Raw genomic sequence first — 21795 nt, 5'->3', positions numbered from 1 at the left:
TGCAAAGCATCCTCCTCCTTTCCTTTAGGAGCAAAATTCCTTGAATGCAGGGCACTGCCAACTTCAAAAGAAGAGCTAAGAATGCGTACCATGTGACAGAGATCTTCCTTGTGCGCTGTCTGCCTCATGCAGCTGGGTGTTTTTGATTTGCATGTTGGAAAGGGGACGATGGAGACATAAGAAAGGGCAGCGTATTCTATGTGGTGCAGAGAGAGAGAGAGAGAGAGAGAGAGAGAGAGAGAGAGAGAGAGAGAGAGAGAGAGACTGCTCTTAGGAAGTGGCATCTCAAGTAGTTTTGTGTCATGCTGCAGGCATTCCTAACTTAGTCTCTTAGGGCTGATTTATATGTGCAACAGAATGAGTGCTAGAATGGACTAGACTATTCAATTCGGCAAAGAAAATCGTGTTTATATACCACTGTATCATAAAAATATATCACAGAGGTTTGTTTACAAGAATATAAAAACATAAAACCAGACAACAAAAAAATAGAATGTTAAAAACAAGTTAAAAGCAAAAAATAAAATAAAAAATTAAGCAAACATCATCAGACCATTTGGGGAAAGTACTCTAAATTGCCCGCATAGACCTAATGAAACAGAAATGGTTTCAGCAGGCATTTAAAGGTTGGCACAGGAGATGCCTGCTGAATCTCTATTGGCAGGGAGTTCCTCAGGACTGGGCAGATGATCCTAAAGGCTCAACTTTTCATTGTTTCCAAATGAGCCTCACCAACTCAGGAAATGACAAGAGACACTCCTGCAGATGATCTCAGTGATCGAGCTGGACTATAAGGCTTCAGGTGTCCCCTGAGGTACGCTGGACCTAAGTTGTTCAGGGCTTTGTAAATCAATACAAGGATATTGAACCTGGCTCGGTAGCAGGTGGGCAGCCAGAGCAGCAGTTTTAACAATGGTGTGACCTGTCCTCAGTCAGAAGCTTCCGCCAACAGTCTGGCTCCCACATTCTGCCCCAGCTGGAGCTTCCAAACCAGACCCAAGGGCAGCCCCACAGAGAGCGCATTGCAGTAGTCTGTCCTAGAGGTTACCAACGCATGAACTACAATGCTGTTTTACTTTTGAAAAGTGAAGAATTATAAAATGTATTTTACTCATATGTTGCTTGAAGAGGTGCAGCGCATTCTTTTACCTGCAGGAGTCCATAGCCTCGTTCTGTTTCATGGTTGGAGATGCCATGGAAAATAATAACCAGCTTCTTTCTCAGGAGCCATCTCAGAAGGAGGAGATCCAGGAGCTCAGAGCCAGACCAGCTGAGCCAGAGAGTCGCCTGCGGACTGCCAGCCGTGGGAAGGAGAGCATGGAGAGCGTCCTCCTTAGCCACTGTGAGCTGCCTCCCAGCTGTGAGGTGGTTGGGTGGGCAGGGGTGGGTGGCTTGGCTGTGCAGCCCTCAAGGCATTCATCCAGCCTACAGATCCAGAGCGGGCAAGACTTAGGGTCCTCCTGCCCTCTTTGCAGCTGAATCCACAGCAACCAGAAAACAATGCTGGGTCTTGTTTTGGGGCAGGAAGGGAGTGGAGAGGAAGAAAACTACAAGTTTACACTACAAGTTTACATCCTTGTAATTAAAAATAGGAATGGGTGATTGCCCTCCTTTTTGCCTCAGAAGTACTTGGGGGGGTTCAGGAAATTACAATCAAAGACTCGAGAAGTCTGGAGGGCCTTTTCCTCCACGGCCTCCCACATCTGGGTGCTTGTCATGGGGCAGAGGGAGCAGAGGCGCCTGCTCCTGGGCTGTGTGCCGGCCTCAATTCTGTTCCCAGTAATCGGAGCAGAGGTGCTCAGGGAGTAAAAAGGTAAAGGTACCCCTGCCCGTACGGGCCAGTCTTGCCAGACTCTAGGGTTGTGCACCCATCTCACTCAAGAGGCCGAGGGCCAGCGCTGTCCGGAGACACTTCCGGGTCACGTGGCCAGCGTGACATTGCTGCTCTGGCGAGCCAGAGCCGCACACGGAAACACCATTTACCTTCCCGCTAGTAAGCGGTCCCTATTTATCTACTTGCACCCGAAGGTGCTTTCGAACTGCTAGGTTGGCAGGCGCTGGGACCGAACAACGGGAGCGCACCCCACCGCGGGGATTCGAACCGCCGACCTTTTGATCGGCAAGCCCTAGGCGCTGAGGCTTTTACCCACAGCGCCACCCGCGTCCCTAGCTCAGGGAGTGCCTTGACTCAAATGCCTGCCTAGTTCTAATGGTATGTTTGATAAAGTCTTCCCAGCCCCACTGCATAAGCTATTGTTATTACATGTCACAGACATTGTTTTCTTTGACTTGGGGCTGTATCCTAGTAGTGGGCTGGCTACTGTCCTGTGCATTCTCACATGCACACGCATGCAGAGCACATACAGGTGCATGCATCCCCATCAGGGCACTGGGCTCTGCTCCCCACAGCCCTGGGTTCTTTGACTTACAGCACTGCTGCCAAAAGCAGTAAGGCACATTGGGCCTCTGCGTAGCTGGCCGGCCCCCCACTGCCCTCAGGGAAATCTCACAAGGTGCCTGGGCAATGAAGGAAAAGCGATGAAGGGGTCAGGGAGGAAATGTTCAGAGACAAGCCTGATTGTTACTTTGCTTACAGTGACAAGGACATACGATGTGCTGAGGAAAGCAAGGATGAACCTGGAGGTAAGTCCAAGCCCACTTACCTGCACTTACAGGTGAGCCAGGAGGCCACAGAGGAATGCAGGCCTAGCTAGGCCAGAGTTCACTTGGCCTACAAGTCGTGGTGGCGTTGCTGTTGAGCACCACAGGGCTTGCTCCAAAGGCCTTACTCCACTGCTGTCCCTCTTTCTTGTGCAAGGCTACAAACTCTTTCACACTTCTTAACTACCCACACAGGTGTTGGCCCCTGGGTCACGGGGTCACCACCCCCAGGCTCATGTTCTTGAAAAAAGGCATCCCCATAATGGGGAGAGAAACACTCAGACTTTTTCCTACTTTCAAGGACTTTTGTACAGTTTACCACCCTCCCTGCCTGCTCCAGGCCAGCAAATTCTCCAAGATAATCATAGAAGCTGGGAAAGAACTGTGAGGAACAGCAGCTGAGAAAGTCCTAAAACCAGGTTGTCACTCGTGTGCTGCTTCTTTTTCTGCTACTCCAAGGAAGAGAGACGCTGCCTCTTCTCCAGACTGTTGGGGAGCACCTTTAACCTGCTGCACAAACGCCTTATTGCCTGTCAAATCCAGACTATCCCCAGCTTAGAGGGAGGAGGTCCTGTTCCGCTCTCCACACCCGCTGAGATAGTGCTGGTCCCTGGCTTTCATGTGGGCTAAGCAGCCTTGTACCCAGAATATAGGGGCCCCCAAGCCCGTTTTGTAGTCAGCAGTGGTCGTGTGTACTCCCCACCATTTGCAGCCATGGATTTCAATTCAAAGTTGGTGTTGCAAAAGATATTGTCCCATGGCACCAGTGTACCACTCCTGCCCTTTAGAGCCCTCAGAGCTCCTTGTCCCCACTGCATGGTAGGGTAGGGTTAAGCAGAAGGATGAGAGGGAGGGAGTTAACCCCGTTCTTAGACCTCTGCTTTGTGCACTATCCTCTCTAGGGGATCTCCCCCCAGCCTCTTCCATCCTGTGACCGTGTTCTTGCATGAGCGAAGAAGGAAACCGAGCAGCTCAAGTGCCAGAAGCAGGTGGAAGAAAACGAAATTCCATTACAGTTCATCACCCAAACCCAGGCATCAGAAAATGACCCTGCCCCAGACCGGCAGCTCTCCATGGTCCAGCAAGCCCTGACTTTTAGGATTTGTCCTGGAACCCAACCACTGCCTGACTTGCCAACTCCATCTCCTTCAGGGTCAAGCTGCTCCCGACCACTGCCTGTGTGTGCTCTGGAGTGACTGCTGCGAGGGATCAGGCTGCAATTTGCCTGGAAATGATCCAGCCAAAAGTGCAACGCTGTACTAAAAATAGACTACTGCTATAAATGCTGCTGTCTGGAAAAAAAAGGAGTGCTCTAAATGTGGCTTCATCCGAAGCTGCGCTCGTCTGACTCTGTGAGGCTGGCTGGCTGAGGCTCAGCCGCTTCTAGCATTCTCCTGTGCATGTTGCTGTAAATCAGGGTGTAGAATGTAAGGCAATGCTTTCCTTGCTCCAGAGAAGTACGGCCTTGAGATATATTATTTGAAAATGTAATTATGCTGAATTACTGGGAAAAGGGGAGAGCGAGCAAGGCTCCCTTGGCCCCGGCAACATTTGACTCTTCAGCTACTAATTTTCATCTTCTGAAGTTACTTCTGAACTCAAAGCCAGCCCCATCAGCCCCTAGGCTGTTTTCTGGTGTGTATCTCAAGTCACCTTCTGCAAGACTTCTTGTGACTGTTGCTTACCTGGAACAGGTAACACCAGTTTACATATAATGCACACAACTAATTGTGAAAGGATTAAAGAGTCCTTACTATAGTCTGTATGCTGTTAAGAAGGGCTCTAAGGGATGGGGAGAAATGAAAGTTGGCTTTGCTTAAATTTATTGAAAAACATGAACCATGTTTTCTTTGTATTATTTGAATTCCCAATAAAACTTTTTTAAAAAGTGAATGGAGTTTGTCTATGATGGAAACGGACAAGTTGCATCTTTGCTCGCAGTGCGAGACGGGCCTGGGCCAGTCCCTGAACCTTTTCTAGGAGCCGCTAAATTAAAGAGTTACCTCAGTTCTATTTCCTGCAGGAGCTAATGGATTTAACACAGCTCCAGATAGCTACTGAGCTGGATGTCAATTGGGCATCACAGGACCAGAGCTGCCACAAGACTTGGTGAGGCAGCCGCTGCAGTGGGAGAAGACAGAGGGGTGGCTCTAGCCTCTCCGAGTCCCGGCAAAACTGCCTGCCTGTTCCACAGCCCTTCTCTCTCCCTGCTGCTTGCCAACACCCTCTTGCACCCAGGATTGCAGCCTTCTTTCCTGATGACTCGGCCACCAGCTCCATGCACTGGGCTGCTGCTACAGGTCTTTTTATGAGTGCAACTGCAGAGTTTTACCTGGCAGCTCTCAGCTGACATTGAGGAGGACTATTACACATGTTCACAACCACTCTTTAGTTCAGGCAGATGCAGATGTTGGGAGGTCTGGGCTGCAATCCTAACAGCCTTACCCAGGAGAGAGAGAAAATTTCAGATAAAACCTTGGTCACTTATCACTTGGTCCTAGTCAGGTTGCATGGCAGTGGGACAGGAGGGGCATTTTCTGGTTCACCTCATGCAGCAAAAATGTCTTAAGCAGCCCTGGTGCTTTTGGTCTGGTTTTGCCACAAAGTGCCTTGGCTACCTGGATGGATGATATCTGCTGGCAGTACAGGAGAAAGGAAATTTCTTGATTTACCTGGACCTCAGGAGCTTTCGATGAGTTTCCTTCTGGATGTGCTGTCCAGCAGTGGTGGACCTTGTGGTCAAATTTCAGCAGCATCTTGTGCGATGCCAAAATTCAGCACCTCCCTCCCTTCCATTCAGCATCATACTTCTGGCACCCCCTGTGCTTCCAAACACGCTCCCCTAAACATGTCCATGTCCAGACTGGGAGCTGAAAGCGCCATAAGGAAGTGGTTCTGTTCATTCTTGGCTAGCTGATACGGTGCTGGGAGACTACAGCCTGCCCCCCCCCCCCATGGTATGAGCTCCTGTGGGGTCTCTCCACTTTAGCACCCACCCACAACTACTTGAGTCATCTTAGAATCTGGAATAATGTATCAGTACAGTGATGATGACACTCAGTTCCATTTCTTATTTTCATCAGATTCAGGAGAGAACAACAACCAATTTCTACCCTGCCCATCTGGGTGGCTTCCAGCAAATGATAAGAAATACATCAAGACATCAGTCATTTAAAACTTCCCTGAACAGGGAATCTGCCTTCAGTTGTCTTCTAAATGTCACATAGTTGTTTATTTCTTTGACATTTGATGGGAAGGCCTTCCACAGAGCAAACTGAGAAGGCCCTCTGCCTGGCTCCCTGTAACTTCGCTTCTCGCAGTGAGGGAGCTGCCAGAAGGCCCTTGGAGCTGGACCTCAGTGTCCGGGCAGAACGATGGGGGTGGAGACGCTCCTTCAGGTATACTGGGCCTTTGAGGCCATTTAGGGCTTGAAAGGTCAGCACCATCACTTTGAATTGTGCTCGGAAACGTAATGGGAGACAATGTAGGTCTTTCAAGTGTTGTGTTGTCTGGGGTGGCCACTCCCAGTCACCAGTCTAGCTGCCACATAATTGATTAGTTGTAGTTTACAGGTCACCTTCAAAGGTAGTCCCACATGGAGCGCATTGCAGTAATCCAAGCGGGAGATAACTAGAGCATGCACCATTCTGGCGAGACAGTCCGCAGGTAGGGAGGGTCTCAGCCTGCGTATCAGATGGTGCTGGTAGACAGCTGACCTGGATACAGAATTGACCTGCGCCTCCATGGACAGCTGTGAGTCCAAAATGACTCTCAGGCTGCGCACCTGCTCCTTCAGGGGCACAGTTACCCCATTCAGGACCAAGGAGTCCTCCACACCTGACCACCCCATCCCCCCAAAACAGTACTTCTGTCTTGTCAGGATTCAACCTCATTCTGTTAGCCGCCATCCATCCTCCAACCGCCCCCAGACGCTCACACAGGACCTTCACCGCCTTCACAGGTTCCAATTTGAAAGAGAGGTAGAGCTGGGTATCATCCCCAACCCCACTGATGATCTCTCCCAGCGGCTGCATGTAGATGTTGAAAAGCATGGGGGAGAGGACAGAACTCTGAGGCACCCCACAAGTGAGAGCCCAGGGGTCCGAACACTCATCCCCCACACCACTTTCTGGACACGGCCCAGGAGGGAGGAGCGGAACCACTGTATAACAGTGCCCCCAGCTTCTCTAGACAGTCTAGAAGGATGTCATGGTTGATGGTATCAAAGGCCGCTGAGAGATCCAGCAGAACTAGGAAACAGCTTTCACCTTTGTCCCCAGCCCGCCGGAGATCATCGACCAGAATGACCAAGGCAGTTTCAGCCCCATGGTGAGACCTGAATCCCGACTGGAAGGGATCCAAATGGTCTGCATCCTTCAGACATGCCTGGAGTTGTTCAGCGACCACCAGCTCAATCACCTTACACAAGTATGGAATATTGTGAGACCGGGCAATAGTTGGCCATATTGGCCAGGTCTAAAGATGTTGAAGAATTTAAGGTTTAATGACTGCCTCTTTCAGCAGGTCTGGGAAGGCTCCCTCACAGAGGGAAGCATTCACCACCCCACAGAGCCCACTGCCCAGCCCTTCCCAGCCCACTTTTACTAGCCAGGATGGGCAAGGATCAAGGAGATCAGGTGGTTGGTTTCACTCGTCCAAGCAGCCTGTCCACATCCTTGGAGGTAACAGATTGGAATTGATCCCATGCAACTCGACTAGACAGGACTCTTAGCAGTCTCCCACCCCTGCCCTGCTCCCACGGTGGAGTCCACCTCTTTCCGAATCTGAGAGACTTTATCTGCAAAAAACTTTGCAAAATCGTTGCAGGAGATCTTGGGGTCTTTACCAGGCCCCGATGTCAAAGGTGATTCTGTTAAATTGCGAACCACCTGAAAGAGTTTCCTGCTGCTATTTTCTGCAGATGCCATAGAGGCGGTGAAGAAAGTCCTCTTTGCTGTCGCTATCACCACTTGGTAGGCTCGACGCTGAGCTCTAATCCATGTCTGATCTGATTCAGAATGAGTTTTCCGCCACCGGCGCTCTAGCCTTCCCAAAAATTGTTTCATTGCCCTCAGCTCCTGGGAAAACCACGGGGCTGTCCAGGCTTCATGCAATCAGAGAGGGCGCTTTGGAGCCAGACAGTCAATAGCACTGGTTCAGCGGGCCACCAGGTAATCAGTTGAAAGGCCATCAAAATGGGATAAAGCATCCACTACCACTCTCTGGAAACCATTTGAATCAATTAAGTGGCGGGGGCAGACCATCCAAATTGGTCCCACCTCCCTGCAGAGGGGAAGGGTCGTGGAGAAGTCCAGTTGCACCTGGAAGTGATCTGACCATGGCACTTCTTTTGTTTCGCTTTTACTTAGTGTCAGATCACCAACATCCATAGAGGTGAACACCAGGTCTAAGGTATGTCCGCGACTATGAGTTGGACCAAACTCATTCAGGGACAGCCCCATGGAGGCCATGCTTTCCACAAAGTCCCAAGCAGCCCCTTGTAAGGTCGTGTTGGCATGGATTTTAAAATCCCCTAGGACAACCAAACTAGGTGTCCCCAGGAGAACATCTGCCACGACCTGAAGCAGCTCGGGCAGGGAATCCTTGGTGCAGTGGGGAGGTTGGTACTGTCAGGAGCTCGTCCTACACTCAAGTAGGACCCTGGCAGAGACACATGCCCAACTGGCAAGTTCTCACCCTCCTGGTCTTTCGTTCGGGAGTGTCAAAAGCTTTCTTCTGCCCAAACATCACAGCGACCGATGCCAACAGACATTGGCACACTTAGGGATCTGCAGAGCGTTCGCAGTTTGTGTAACAGAGCTCAGCAACTCAGAATTTTGGCTAATCTGCTTTATTTGCATATAAACACATACAGAGCACTGCAACATGGCTCCCTCTCTCTCTAGCATCAGACAGCAAAGAGAAAAAGGACAAAGGACAATAGTCCCACTTCACGGAACACAGTAACACAAATATCCTGTTTCTGTCACTTCCCACTCTGTGGAGTCAAAACATATACCGTCATGTGAAACAACAATCCCATGACTGCAATCATGGAGCAGGTACACTAACAGGTACACCAAAAGGAATCCTGTACTGCCCCTATTGCCCAACTTCCAGAACATGCACCCAGAGAACTGGGTCTTCCCAATATGATGCCCGGTGTAAACCAGTGACTTCTTAAAAATCACTGCAACCCCCCCCCCCCCGGCCCATATGACCTGGGTTGCTGTGTGTACAAGAAACCTGGTGGACAAGCAGCGGCAAGAACAGGCCCATCTGCTTCATCCAACCAAGTCTCTGTCACACATGCCAGGTCAAGTCCTCCATCCACGATCAAGTCATGGATGGCAGTGGTTTTATGAGTCACGGACCTGGCATTGCACAGCAGCACCTTCAGGTCATGTGGGTTGATCCATCCGGTCAAGACCAGACCCGGAGGCAGGGATAGTCCTCAAACAACGACTAAACCTGCCTCCTCGGTAATGACATGGTCTGATCTTAGCATAACTCCTCCTCCTACCCTTGATGACTGAGATCAGGTGTCCCAGCGCATCCCCCCGTGGAACCTGCCCCAGACATTCTGTTGGCTGGGGCCCACTCCCCGGCAGGCCTGACCAGCAGCCACAGCGCTTGTGAAGCCTGTCAGGCCCCGCCCAAAGCCAGGTAGAAAGAGACAAGGCAGGACCCTTCTGAGGCAGTGTCTAGGGTGGATAATGGACTTGCTGAGGGTCCAGAAGCTAAAACTCAACCCAGGTACAGCAGAGGCATTATTGGCAAGCAGTGAGCAGCGCCAATCTGTTTTGGGTGGAGTTGCGCTCCCTCTAAAGGAGCAAATTTTGAGCCACATCCTTGGAGGGGTAATTTTAGCCTTTGGAGCCACTTACACTGATGCACATACCGTATTTTTCGCCCTATAGGACGCACCGGCCCATAGGACGCACCTAGATTGGGGGGGGATAAAGGGGGGGGGTTTCCCCAGGCGCGGGGGAAGCCCGAGCTTCCCTGACCCCAGCCCCCAGAACGGGAGCCAGAGCGATGCCGAAGCTGCGCGCACTCATCTCTAGCTGGTGGAATAAGGCGGCTGAGGACCCAGAGAGCACTGGCTCCCTCTCTGAACTCCAAAGTCCACAGCCGGGCAATACAGTACCTTGCGGCCAACTGAAGCCTGCATGTGTCATGCCATTTGACTGGGACAAGCAAGACTACTAAGAGAGCAAGATCGAAGTAGAAGAGAAAACAGTGTTTGATCCCTACAGGCGCAGCTGCTCCATACTTGTGCTCTTAACTGGATAGAGCACAATCGGGATCCCCCGGGCCCTTGCACAAGCAGCCAGGGTTACTCTCCTTTTCCAATTACAGATAGGTAGCCGTGTTGGTCTGCCATAGTCAAAACAAAAAAAATTCCTTCCAGTAGCACCTTAAAGACCAACTAAGTTAGTTCTTGGTATGAGCTTTCGTGTGCATGCACACTTCTTCAGATACCACTCCTTCAGATACACACTCCTTTTCCAAGTATCTCTGCTGGGCCCAATCCTCCATGCTACGTCTCTGAGACAAAGCGTGGGAGGCAGCTCTTTCCGGGAAGCGTCCCTGCCCGCCCGCTGCCTTTCTGGGGGTGGCGCGACAGGAAGGATCCGCCTGGGCGGCCGGTGGGGCCCGGCGAGAGGAAGCGGCTGCTGTTACTTGTGCGGGGACCTGCCGCCTTTGCACCCTCTTCTGTAGCCCTCTGGGAGCTGGAGGGCGTGCAAGGCACAGCTCGCTTCCCTTTGCCTCGGCGGGTGGGAGAGAGAGAGGCCAAGCTAGCAACAGGCACTGGCCCGCTCGCCCATCCCCTCTGGGTGGCTCACAACCTTCCCACCGGGAGAGGAAGCAGCCGCCACCGAGGGGGCATCCAGCGGGCCACCGGGGGAGACGTTTAAACTGTGGCTGAACTTCGCCAAGGGCAACCCAAAGCTTGCTCGCCTGCTCATGGGGATCGGCGATGGGGAGCCTGGGGGAAAGGCGCTTCCTCCGCAGCAAACGGGCGATCTCGTTGGACAGCCCCGCCCGCGAGCCCCCAGCTTCCCCCGCCGTGCATGGCACGGAGGATCGGGGCCGCCACGCCCCAGTCCCCGCAGAGAGCGCAGACCCGCAGCTGGCATCTCACACACACACTCTCTCTCTCTGGCTGATGGGAGGCATGCTCCCGAAAGTCGCCCATAACTTGGGAATTCCCTCTTCCCCCTCCTGCCCTCCGCCATCCCGTGGCAGGGAGCAAGCAGCACTTTCCCCCGCCGCACGCGCTGAGACGCGCGCCAGGCTGAGGTTCGCTCCGCTCGGTGCTCGACTCGTGCTGCTTGCTCGCAGCCCCAGCCCGAGGCTGCCTTGGCAAAGAGAAGCCTGTGCAGCCTAGCCGAGCGGGATTTTCAGGAACAATAACAGAAAGCGCTGGGGCTGAGGGAGCCGAGCCACAAGGCCCCCTCCCTCCCTCGCCCACCTGCCCGCCCCGCCAGCTCGTCGCCCGGCCACCTCCCCCGCCACTCACTTTATTTTAAAAATATTTTTTTTATTCCCCCCCCCCAGGCGCGGGGCTGGGGCAGGGGAAGCCCGAGCTTCCCCCAACCCCAGCCCCCAGAACAGGTCTGGGAGCTTGCCGGGCTGGGGGGATAGCTTCCTGAAGCCTGCATTCGCCCCATAGGACGCACACACATTTCCCCTTCATTTTTGGAGGGGAAAAAGTGCGTCCTATAGGGCGAAAAATATGGTAAGTGGGTTTGCTGGGGGCATGGGGCTGCATACACACAGCTGGACAGCCAACGTCTCCAGATCTCAGGGGCTCCCCACAATCCCTATAAAGGCCATAAATCTATGAAGCCATGACTTTGCTTGCTTCTAGTCACTTTTCCACCACAGGAGCAAACATGAGACATTGCCCCCCCCCCCACTCCACGTCCAAGCTAGTAAGAACCACAACAAGAGACTCAGCACCAAGCCTGTTTTCCATTTAATAACGTGCATAAATTTTTATTAAAGTTACATTTCAATGAAAAAAAATCTTCAGTTTCTGTACACAATAAATTAAAACTGGACTATGCCCCTGATGGGAAAGGGGTCAATGTAGATTCTGGGATGACCCTCCAAAGTCTCTCTGACGACACTTTTTCATGGTAAAGGGAAAACTGGTTCCTCTTACCCCATACAAGCTGCCATCAACAGGAACACTTGGAAGAGCACCACACACCCATTCTATATTGCAAGTATCTGTAATACATTAAAAGGAACAGTATCCTGTGCAGGTGCTCCCTGTGGCTCCCCATGCTCAGCCAGGACCTCCTGCTGTGAAGAGGAAAAGGATCAGGCTGAATATTAAACTCCATTATCTCGCCCCCCCCCCCCCGGTTATTTGGAGATGCTGACATCATCTGCCTCTCACCACCCAACAGGGAAGGGTATTTGCATGCTATAAAAGGAGCTGTCTCTCCTCAAATCCTTCTTGATGCAAAACAACTTACTTAACTGCTTAAGCAAGACACAGATTAGTTCACCTCAGCTCTTCTATTCTCTTCCTGCATTTCTGCACTTCTCTCCACATGACAATCTGAGCCGACAGCATGGTCCAAGTGACTACTAACTTAATGCTGCTTGCGTATAATAATAATAATAATAATAATAATAATAATAATAATAATAATAATAATAATAATAATAATAATTTATTATTTATACCCCGCCCATCTGGCTGGGCCTCCCCAGCCACTCTGGGCGGCTTCCATAGAACCCAAAAATACAGTAAAATATCACACGTTAAAAACTTCCCTGAACAGGGCTGCCTTAAGATGTCTTCTGAATGTCAGGTAGTTGTTTATCGCTTTGACATCTGCTGGAAGGGCGTTCCACAGGGTTGGCGCCACTACCGAGAAGGCCCTCTGCCTGGTTCCCTGTAGCTTTGCTTCTCGCAATGAGGGAACCGCCAGAAGGCCCTCGGCGCTGGACCTCAGTGTCCGGGCTGAATGATGGGGGTGGAGACGCTCCTTCAGGTATACTGGGCCGAGGCCGTTTAGGCTTTAAAGGTCAACACCAGCACTTTGAATTGTGCTCGGAAACGTACTGGGAGCCAATGTAGGTCTTTCAAGACCGGTGTTATGTGGTCTTGGCGGCCGCCCCCAGTCACCAGTCTAGCTGCCGCATTCTGGATTAGTTGTAGTTTCCGAGTCACCTTCAAAGATAGCCCCACATAGAGCGCATTGCAGTAGTCCAAGCGGGAGATAACCAGAGCATGCACCACTCTGGCGAGACAGTCCAGTGCCCAGAACAACAGCACTGGGTAAGAATATTTCTTAAAGCATCTAATTCACTCATTTCCCCACCCCCAAATATCCACTGTTTTGAAGGCTAGAAAATGTTTAAGACAACAGTAAGTCAAAACTGTGATTCTCAAGATCCTAAGAGATGTGCTAGCCGCCAGAGAAATGTCAGGTATCTCAGGACTTTTTTCCATGCCCATATAAAATTCACTCTTAAAACACACACAAATATATGTCAAAATGACCGCTAAGCTAATGTGTTAGGGAAAGGGAGTTGGCCAACTACAGGTCACACCAAGTTCCATTGTAAGATTTGATGGTCTTCCCAAAACAGGTGTAGTGTGAAGGCAGTAGCCTGGCTCTCCCCAGCAGTTGAGGGCTAGAAATAGGCAGGAAAAGCCAATTCCAATGAATGTAAATATTAAGTAACTATTACCCAAGACATCTTAAAACAGCCTCAACATTCAGATGCAATATGCCTTTGATTCTGGGGATAAAGAAGAGAGGAAAGTCTTCATAAACCTGCTCTCTTTATTAGCTTCCAGCTGGCTGGGCAAAATGGACCTTTGGTTTGAGACTGCAAGGCAGCTCCACATTTCCAGCGACAATTACCTTCCACACCTAGCATTGCAGCTACTTCCTGCTGCACAGTATTTGTTTGCATATGTCTGCAGACCACAGCCGATTCTTTTCTTGGATAATAAAAATATTCTGATGAGGAGTGACTCAAGGGCCCTTCACAGGAGTGTCCAACACTGAAAATACTGCCCCAGAACAGTGTGATTCCACAGGAAAGGACAAGCACCTTATGGTTTAAAATGGCACCACACTGAAGCAACTCTGCAATTTTGAATGTGGCTATAAAAGGCCTGCAGCGGTAGGTGTTAAGCATGTAAGAACTGCCCTGCCCCATTAGACCAGAGGTCTGTGTAGTCCAACACACTTCTTCCGACCATGGTCAACAAGATGCTGTCAGGAAACCGACAGGCAGCACTTGATGGGAACGGAGATTCAGTAGCTCACTCCTTGTAAGTGTGGAGGTTCTATCTAGTCATCATGATTTGTAACCATGTGCTAGCTAGACCTATCCTCTGGGTCCCGGTCCCCCCATTGTAGCACCCCTTGGCAAAGGCCCTATGTTAACCAACAATGACTGGAACATAAAGGGAACAGGAAATGTATAATTCTCCCAGGGCCAGGTAAAATAAGGAGCAGCCGATCTCTACCTTAACACTGTTCTACTCTTAGAAAACGCTTGGGGGATTACAAAAGGCTGTCCAGGATAGGTTAGCAAGAAAGGAAGGCTCAGTGCTTCTTCACATTCCCCAGGAGGAAGCCATTTCACCCCCATGGTTGATAAGTCTAAAGAAGATAATGCATCCCCCAAATTTGGTAATATCCTTATGCTACAAAGAGGTGCAACTTGTATGTCACAAACAGCCATCAAGGAAGAAAGCTCTTGATCAGCCTGCAAAGCCAATAGAGACTGATCTCATGCAGAGCAGTAGCCTCTGATGAAGAGCCCAGAAGCCGACTGCCCGCTCTTGTGTCTGCTTCTATTCCGATGTGCGCAGACAAAGCAGCGGCCTGTGCTCCCATGGAGACAAGGACAGACCCAACTCAGATGGGCTTGTAGAGGAGAGTAGTGACGTATTTCTTCTTGTAGCGATGAGTGGCACTGAGCACCATGACACCATCCTGGGAGGGAAGGAGAGAGGAGGATTTAAAGGGTTCTAGAATACCATGGCATGGTGCTCTCCACTACATGTTTTGGACTGCAAATCCTATCAGCTCCAGCCAATATGGACAATCGTCAAAGATGATGGGAACTGTAGTCCCAAACATCTGGAGAGCACCAGGTATTGGCTACCCCTCACTAACTGCTTACAGAGGGCTGGTGGGGGAAGTTCTGAGCAGGGGTTAAGAGAATGAAGATATTAGAGCAGAAAGTTTGTGCTTAGAGGGTTTTTGTACACTTTCACCCTTCCTCTTTCCCCATCCTTAATTTTCTTCCAAAGTAAAATACTTGCAGACTCAAAGTGTAAAATGGGCTGCTCCCATCCTCATTGAGAAGAGCTGGAAGAAAGTGGGATATTTGAGAAGAGGCACTTGGAGCAGAACAGCAGACAAGATATAGGCAGCCTCAGACATAAGAAGTGCTTTCCATTTCAGGTAAAGGTAAAGGACCCCTAGACGGACAAGTCCAGTCGAAGGCGACTATGGGGTGTGGCACTCATCTCCCTTTTCAAGCCGAGGGAGCTTGTCCACAGACAGCTTTCAGGGTCAAGTGGCCAGCATGATTAAACTGCTTCTGGTACAACAGAACACTGTGACAGAAAACAGAGCGCACAGAAACGCCATTTACCTTCCCGCCGCAGTGGTACCTATTTATCTACTTGAACTGGTGTGCTTTCGAACTGCTAGGTTGGCAGAAACTGAGACAGAGCAACAGGAGCTCACCCCATCACACAGATTCAAACCATCAACCTTCCGATTGGCAGGCCTAAGAGGCTCAGTGGTTTAGTCTCTCATTTCAGCTTCTCCCCAAGAATGCTTTTTTTTCTGAACAGCTCCCTCAATCACAGCTATCTTACCCTGAATTCTAAACTGTTAAAACCCACAACTGGGCAAGGAGGTAAAGCAATTAGCAAGATGGTGCCGTGCATGGCAGGAATGAGAGAGAAGAGAGAGAACACTCAGTCCATTGCCCTCAAGCTCTGAGGAGGAGGAACAAGAAGAGGAAGAAGCACTGAAGGCTGCCTGGTCCTGGCCTTACCTTAATTGACAGGGCATAGAGATGGTTCAGCATCACATGGTTTGGCTCCGGCAAGAGGGCTGGGTCACACTGAAACAGAAGGAAATATCACTTTTCACCTATGCAGCCATTTCTAATTCTGTCACTGGGTGCTTACATGTACCTTAAATTTTAGCCGCATGAGGCCAATCAATGTGGGCACACCCCATAGCAGGTAGGTGTGACCTGTCCTGCTCCAGACACTCTGGGAACCACAGCTCACTTTAGAGTAAGGCTGCACCTCCCACAATGGAGCCCTCTATAAAGGTCTTGCTGTATACTGCCTTCGGATTGGTACTCACCGAAATGTTAGTATCCTTGTTAAGGATGACTTGGAGGAGATGGGGAGGAAGAATGGGCGGGGACTTGAAACGCTCCTCAGGTCGATAAACATACATTTCTTGGCCATATATTCCAGGAGGGGAGCCAGAAAGGTCTATTAAAAATAAAGATAGTGTGAGAAAGGAAACCAGGAAACACCATCATTTTGGATGTTGACACCAACAGCACAAGAAAGTCACCTCGACAGGAAGTCTCTGAACTTTCTAGGGAGTCCACCTTTAAAGCATCAAACACTTCGAAGTCAGACTTCCTGACATGAATCAGATTGTTAATTGTCCCCATCTGACTGGTGACCACTGGCTGAAAAACAAGACAGAGGTACATGCCACAGCCGCAGGTCAAATCCCCACCCTTCCCAACATATATATGCAGAGAACAAAGTCACATCCCAGGTGAAGCAAGGAGAACTGTGTAGAGGAGGTTAAACACAGCTACAAAAAAGGAAGACTTAAAAATCCTCAGTAGTGGTAGATGTAACATATAAGCAATGCAGAACACAAGGTCTCACTATTCAATTAAAACCTACGAACTACATCGAAAAGCCAGTCAGAATATGTACTAGGGGAGCAGTACATAAATTCAGAAGCACAGTTAAGTGCCAGGGATTCTACCCTGAAAAAAGAAAAAGAGAAGAAATCATAGAAGCAGTCAAAATAATCCAGCAAAACTGGAAGGAAAGCCAGGGGCCTTGTCACTGGCAATTTTAGCCAGAAGGTCCTGCTTGCCTCTTCTAACTATCAGAAGCTACAGAGTGCACTGATAGTTAACCCAGGGGAGTAGCCTGCAGCATGTGACCCTGGCTCAGAGAACTAAGCTGACAGGGCAGGCAACAAGGTCAAGCCCAGCCCACCTGAAAATGTACGGGGGGGTGTGGGTGTGCAGAAGGACCTCTCAGCAATATGAGACAGACACATGGAAGAAAAGGAGTTACCTCGGAGGGATCATGAACCCACTGGCCATCCACAAAGAACTTGTACTGGTGCTCCCCTTCAGGAAGGTCCAGAATAGCGACAAAGTCATTGTGGCTAAAAGGAGAGGGAGCAATCATCCACAGTGAGAGGCAACAGCTTAGAGCCTCATCCATCCACTCACAGCACCATCTGCCCACTCATGTATCAACTATGGTTCTATCCTGCCCCATAACCATAAAGCTCCAGGTGGCATAAAGGTAAAGGTAAAGGTACCCCTGCCCGTACGGGCCAGTCTTGCCAGACTCTGGGGTTGTGTGCCCATCTCACTCAAGAGGCCAGGGGCCAGCGCTGTCCGGAGACACTTCCGGGTCATGTGGCCAGCGTGACATCGCTGCTCTGGCGAGCCAGAGCCGCACACGGAAACGCCGTTTACCTTCCAGCTAGAAAGCGGTCCCTGTTTATCTACTTGCACCCGGGAGTGCTTTCGAACTGCTAGGTTGGCAGGCGCTGGGACCGAGCAACGGGAGCGCACCCCGCTGCGGGGATTCGAACTGCCGACCTTTCGATCGGCAAGCCCTAGGCGCTGAGGCTTTTACCCACAGTGCCACCCGCGTCCTCCAGGTGGCATACATAATCTTTTAAAAAACACAACAGAAATAAAAATAGTCAATATAAAACACGTTACGCATTACTTTCAAAAATGGGGAAATAAAATCTATTAAAAGCCCCCCAAAAGCTTGCAAAAAAAAAAAAAAAAAACACCAAACGGACAACTTAGAAAACTAATCAAACTACTCAAAGTATAAGTGAGCTACATTGTGCCAGAATTTACAGGGAGCCCTGAAAAGAACAGCAAAGTACTAAAGCTGCAATTGTCATGTACTGTCAAATGCCACAGCAATACTGGCACAAGACTGGGTTACCTGGAAGAACACAGAGCCACCACACAGAGCTCCCTGAATCTTAAGGTCCCCTTTGGGGGCCCAATTGTGTATCCTACTGTCAAGTGAAAAGAGGAGATGGCCACAAAGGAGATGGCCTACTCAATGATGGAGCCCGCTAGGGGACAGCCTTTCCAGAGCTCACATGGTGCCTTCTTTATAGTTTTTCAGTGCCACATTAAAACTTTTTAATCACATTTAAACTCCTATTTCAAAGCAACCCCGTGGTCTTTACTGTTTTAATGGTGCTTTAGAGAAACCTTATGTCCTCATTCTTTCAGGGTGGTTTTTAAGGTGAGCGGTTGGCACAGTGGTTCATCCCTCTGCACACTTTACCCATCAAGTTCAAGGGACCTCCAATGTATGCCAGCTTTCTCTCGAGTCTTGTTCTCTGTACAATATTGTATGAAATAGACCAGTAAAATTTCCAAATTACTGTAAGGTCTGGAATGTATTAGAAATCCCTTGCCTTCCCTTTTAGGTACTGGTGGGGAGGGAGGCTTAAATGAGAACAGCCTGTCCTGCCATTATCTTTGGGCTCTTACAACCTGTGACAGCTGGGGAAGCGTCTCAGTTGCAGTAAATAGATCCAAGTAAAAGAAGTTAAAGTTAAGCACCTGTGAGGAAAGGTTAGTTCCACCCACTAATTAGCATTTAATTAATCATCACCTTAAGCTGAAACAGAAGCACAGCACAGGGTGTTGCATGCCAGAACCTAAATCTCACAAGGGTAATCCTTTAGCTGTAGCTTTCAGTTCAGGAGCTGAATGCCCATGAGAGGAAATCTTCTAGACAACAAAGAGTTCTAGCTGGCAGCTCTACCCTAGCAGGGAAGCCTAGAGTGGTTGTAGTAAACCTCGACCAGACACACAGATTGCACTCAAGTTTGGAAAGGACTAAAGTTGTACGTTTTACCAAGCCCACAATGCCTAGATCAGTTCCACGGGCCGCAGACCCCAGACCCCATCTCCCAATCGCAGCCTCCTCACGCCCCACCCGGGCATCTCCCCGCCCAGGAGGCCGGCGGTGCGTAGTCGGCAGCCCCCCCGCCTGCCTGCCTGAGCCGCCGCCCACTGTGGGGCGCAGAGGCCGAGAGGGCAGCCTTGAGGGGGGAACAGTGTCTCTACCAGGGTCTGAGGCGCCTGAGAAGCGAGGAAGGAGGGGAGAAAGGTCTAACCCTAGCCCAAATGCTGACAAAGTATTCAGAACACTGCCCAGGAATACTCTGCGAGAAAATCGGAGATGAAGGGAGCAGGCCCAGGTCAGCGCCACATCCCTTCCGGGGTGGACGAAGCGAGCAAGGACTGGCCCGCGTGAGGGCCTTGCTGGCGATGCAGAGCACCGCGCCCTCACTTCCTAGGGTACCCACCTCGCCCCCCCTGGGCCCGGTACTCCAATCCCCCGATCTGGCGCACCTGCAATGCCGCGAGTTTGTGATGTGCCAGAGGAGTTGCCCCCGCAGTGAGTCGGGAGTCGTGGGGACGGATGACACGCAGGCAAGCTGGCATGTGGGGATTTGGTGTTGGGAGGACTGGCGTGCAAGCTGGGGGGGGGTTAGGGAGAAACACGGGCAAGTTGGGTCGTGAGGATGGGGCTTAAGGATTAGGGAAGGTTAGAGAAGCACATGCATAGGCTGGGTTGTGGGGAAGGGGGTTAGGGAGACATGTATAAGCTGGGTTGTGGGGAAGGGGGCATGGAAGGCCTGCATGTAGACTGGGCCATGGGGGTGAGGGAGATCCCTGTGTAGGCTGGGTTGTAGGGACGAGCATTAGCAATACTTCCCAGTTGAAATACATATAAGTTTATGTTGATTAAAATCATTCACTTTAAATATTGTATTGTTTTTCCTGTTTTTTGTGCACTACAAATAAAATATGTGCAGTGTGCATAGGAATTCATTCATATTTTTTTCAAATTATAGTCCGGCCCCCAACAGTGTCTGAGGGAAAGTGAACCGGCCCCCCGTTTAAAAAGTCTGGGGACCCCTGGCCTAGATAGTGGACGAATCTGCTCCTAAACAAAATATAGACTTCGTCTTCAGTTCAAGCTCAGTCTACGCCCTGTTTAGGTTAAAAGCAGAATTCATAAGCTAAAGAGGTGGTGTAGATCTCAGTTCCATTTTTTAAAAACCAGCTTTTTCAGTTTTCAAAAAAGGGCATGTTGAAGTAGGCTTAAAGTAGATGTTACTGCCCTACCCTGCCAGGATTAATGATACGTTTTATGTGAAGCATTTCGAACCTTTGCAATGTGCCATGTACGACACGGGGCCACCACACACCAAAGTCAGGCCTTCAGAGCATCCATCGCAGCAGAGCACAATGCTTTGCACCGGCTGAGCCACCAAGCCCTAACAAGCCCATGATGCGCAGTCCCCGACAGCCTTTCCTTCCCAGACCCCCCTTGCTCTTCTGGCCGGTGTTTGCTCTCCTCCCCGGCAGAGCAGCATTTCAGCCAAGGCACCTTTTAATGAGAGGGATCTTGGCACTCCAATGGTTGAAGGATCCAGAGATGAAGACTTCCTTCCCTCCCTCCGTCCATCGTATGACGGTGGGACGAGCCTGCTGGGCTGGCTTGAGGGACTCGTCCAAGTCATGGTGCCAAGACACAAAACCTTTGTCCCCGGGAAGCTGCAGGAGGAAAACAAGAGCTGCATCTTTCCCCCTGGTCCCCCCCCCCTCCAGCCCCCGGGAGGCGGCCCTTTGCATTCAGCTCTATGGCGGGGTCCCCCGTGAGGCCTCCCTCGGAGCAGCTAGAAACGCCCACCCACCCCCCGCTTCCCAGCCGGGTCTCTAGTCGGGGGGGGGCAGAAGGCAAGACGCCCCCCCCCGCCGCCGCGGGTCCTCAGGGCTACCTTGGCGTCGGGGGCGCTGAAGAGGGCGGGGTCGTCGCTGCTGCCCACCATGATCTTGTGGGGAGGGGGCTCCTTGGCCGGCGGAGCCGCCCCGGAGCCCTCCGAGCGGGGCGCCTTGCTCCCCGGACGCTCTCCGGACCCGCGCTCGCTCGCCGTGTTGCCCATGGCCGGGGGGCGAAGGGGGTCCCGCGGGCAGGAGGAGGAGGAGGAGGCGGCCGCTGCTGCCGCCGCCGCCGCCCTTCGCCCAGGGCCTCCTCTCCGGCGCCCTCTCCCCGGCCCGGCGGGCCCCCCTCAAAATGGCGGCGCCCACGGAGCGCATGCGCCCCGCGCCGCTTTCTCCTCCCGAGGAGGCCCGCCTCGCCTTCCGCGCGCACCCCGGCGGGCAGGAGGAGGGCTGTGCCGGCCTCGGGGACGGAGGCCGCGCGGGAGAGGCCCGCCAGCCGTAGGAAGCCCCTCAAGGCGCTGGTCCTCATTGCGCCGCCGCTGCTTCTGCCGCCGGGAGAAAACGGGGGCGGGGGGGGGCGAGTGAGGAAGTCCGGAGGAGGCGTGAGGAAGCGACAAGGGAAACTGGGCGGCCCCACTGCCAGCCCTCGCAAGAGAGAGCCGAGGCCCCGGCGAGGGACGGGGCTCCGGGAGGCGGCGAGAGGAGGAGCCGGAGAGGCGCCTCTTCCCCCGGGATGCAGAAAGGTCCCTGCTGGACGTTTCTCTTCCTTCGCGCGCCCGCATTCATTCCCCTGCTGCTGCTTCCCTCCGTTCAGCCGCTTGCAGAACCCTTTGGGCTTGAAGCCACTCTTTCAATATGCACTGTTAACATTTATTGGTCAGCCAAAGACAGGTTATAGCCAAAAGGCAAATAAAAAGCAAACAGGTTTTAGCAAGCAAGCAAAGAACAGCACGATCAAACACATGTAATAAAACACGGAAAAAGGTAAAAGGCGGATCTACATGGATCCTCGTGAATTCATATGATTTTTTCATTCAAATTAAATAAAACCACCATGATACTGTA

General features: G+C 51.3%; 2 protein-coding genes and 1 long non-coding RNA gene across 15 annotated transcripts in view; 2 read left to right on the top strand and 1 right to left on the bottom strand.

Annotated features, from left to right (window-relative positions):
• Positions 1-4554, top strand: part of PDE4DIP (phosphodiesterase 4D interacting protein) — a 91650-nt gene extending 87096 nt beyond the window's left edge. For all 10 annotated transcript variants that reach the window (XM_077928143.1, XM_077928144.1, XM_028732161.2 and 7 more), the window contains 3 exons: positions 1225-1342; positions 2597-2643; positions 3564-4554. In XM_077928143.1, the coding sequence (XP_077784269.1) occupies positions 1225-1342; positions 2597-2643; positions 3564-3611 (213 nt within the window). In that variant the 3' untranslated portion in view covers positions 3612-4554. The remainder of the gene's footprint in view (positions 1-1224; positions 1343-2596; positions 2644-3563) is intronic.
• A 7070-nt stretch (positions 4555-11624) lies between these two features.
• PRKAB2 (protein kinase AMP-activated non-catalytic subunit beta 2) lies at positions 11625-21477 on the bottom strand. 4 transcript variants are annotated; one of them, XM_028732176.2, is made up of 7 exons: positions 20787-21056; positions 20396-20562; positions 17015-17108; positions 16263-16383; positions 16044-16177; positions 15724-15792; positions 11625-14645 (listed from the first exon to the last, which is right to left on the bottom strand). In XM_028732176.2, the coding sequence occupies exons 1-7, from the start codon at positions 20949-20951 to the stop codon at positions 14568-14570; spliced, it is 828 nt and encodes a 275-aa protein (XP_028588009.2). In that variant the 5' UTR covers positions 20952-21056; the 3' UTR covers positions 11625-14567. The 4 variants fall into 4 exon arrangements, with proteins under 4 accessions (XP_028588009.2, XP_028588008.2, XP_028588003.2 ...); XM_028732175.2 differs by having other exon boundaries at positions 11625-11979; XM_028732170.2 differs by lacking the exon at positions 20396-20562 and having other exon boundaries at positions 20787-21462.
• LOC144327731 (uncharacterized) lies at positions 17104-17760 on the top strand. The gene is made up of 2 exons (XR_013392801.1): positions 17104-17240; positions 17616-17760. It is a non-coding gene; the product is annotated as an uncharacterized LOC144327731 (long non-coding RNA).
• Positions 21478-21795: the final 318 nt, after the last annotated feature.

Source organism: Podarcis muralis, chromosome 5 (assembly GCF_964188315.1).
Source record: "Podarcis muralis chromosome 5, rPodMur119.hap1.1, whole genome shotgun sequence".
Taxonomy (NCBI): Eukaryota; Metazoa; Chordata; class Lepidosauria; order Squamata; family Lacertidae; genus Podarcis; species Podarcis muralis.
This window is presented reverse-complemented; position numbering and strand designations above follow the sequence as displayed.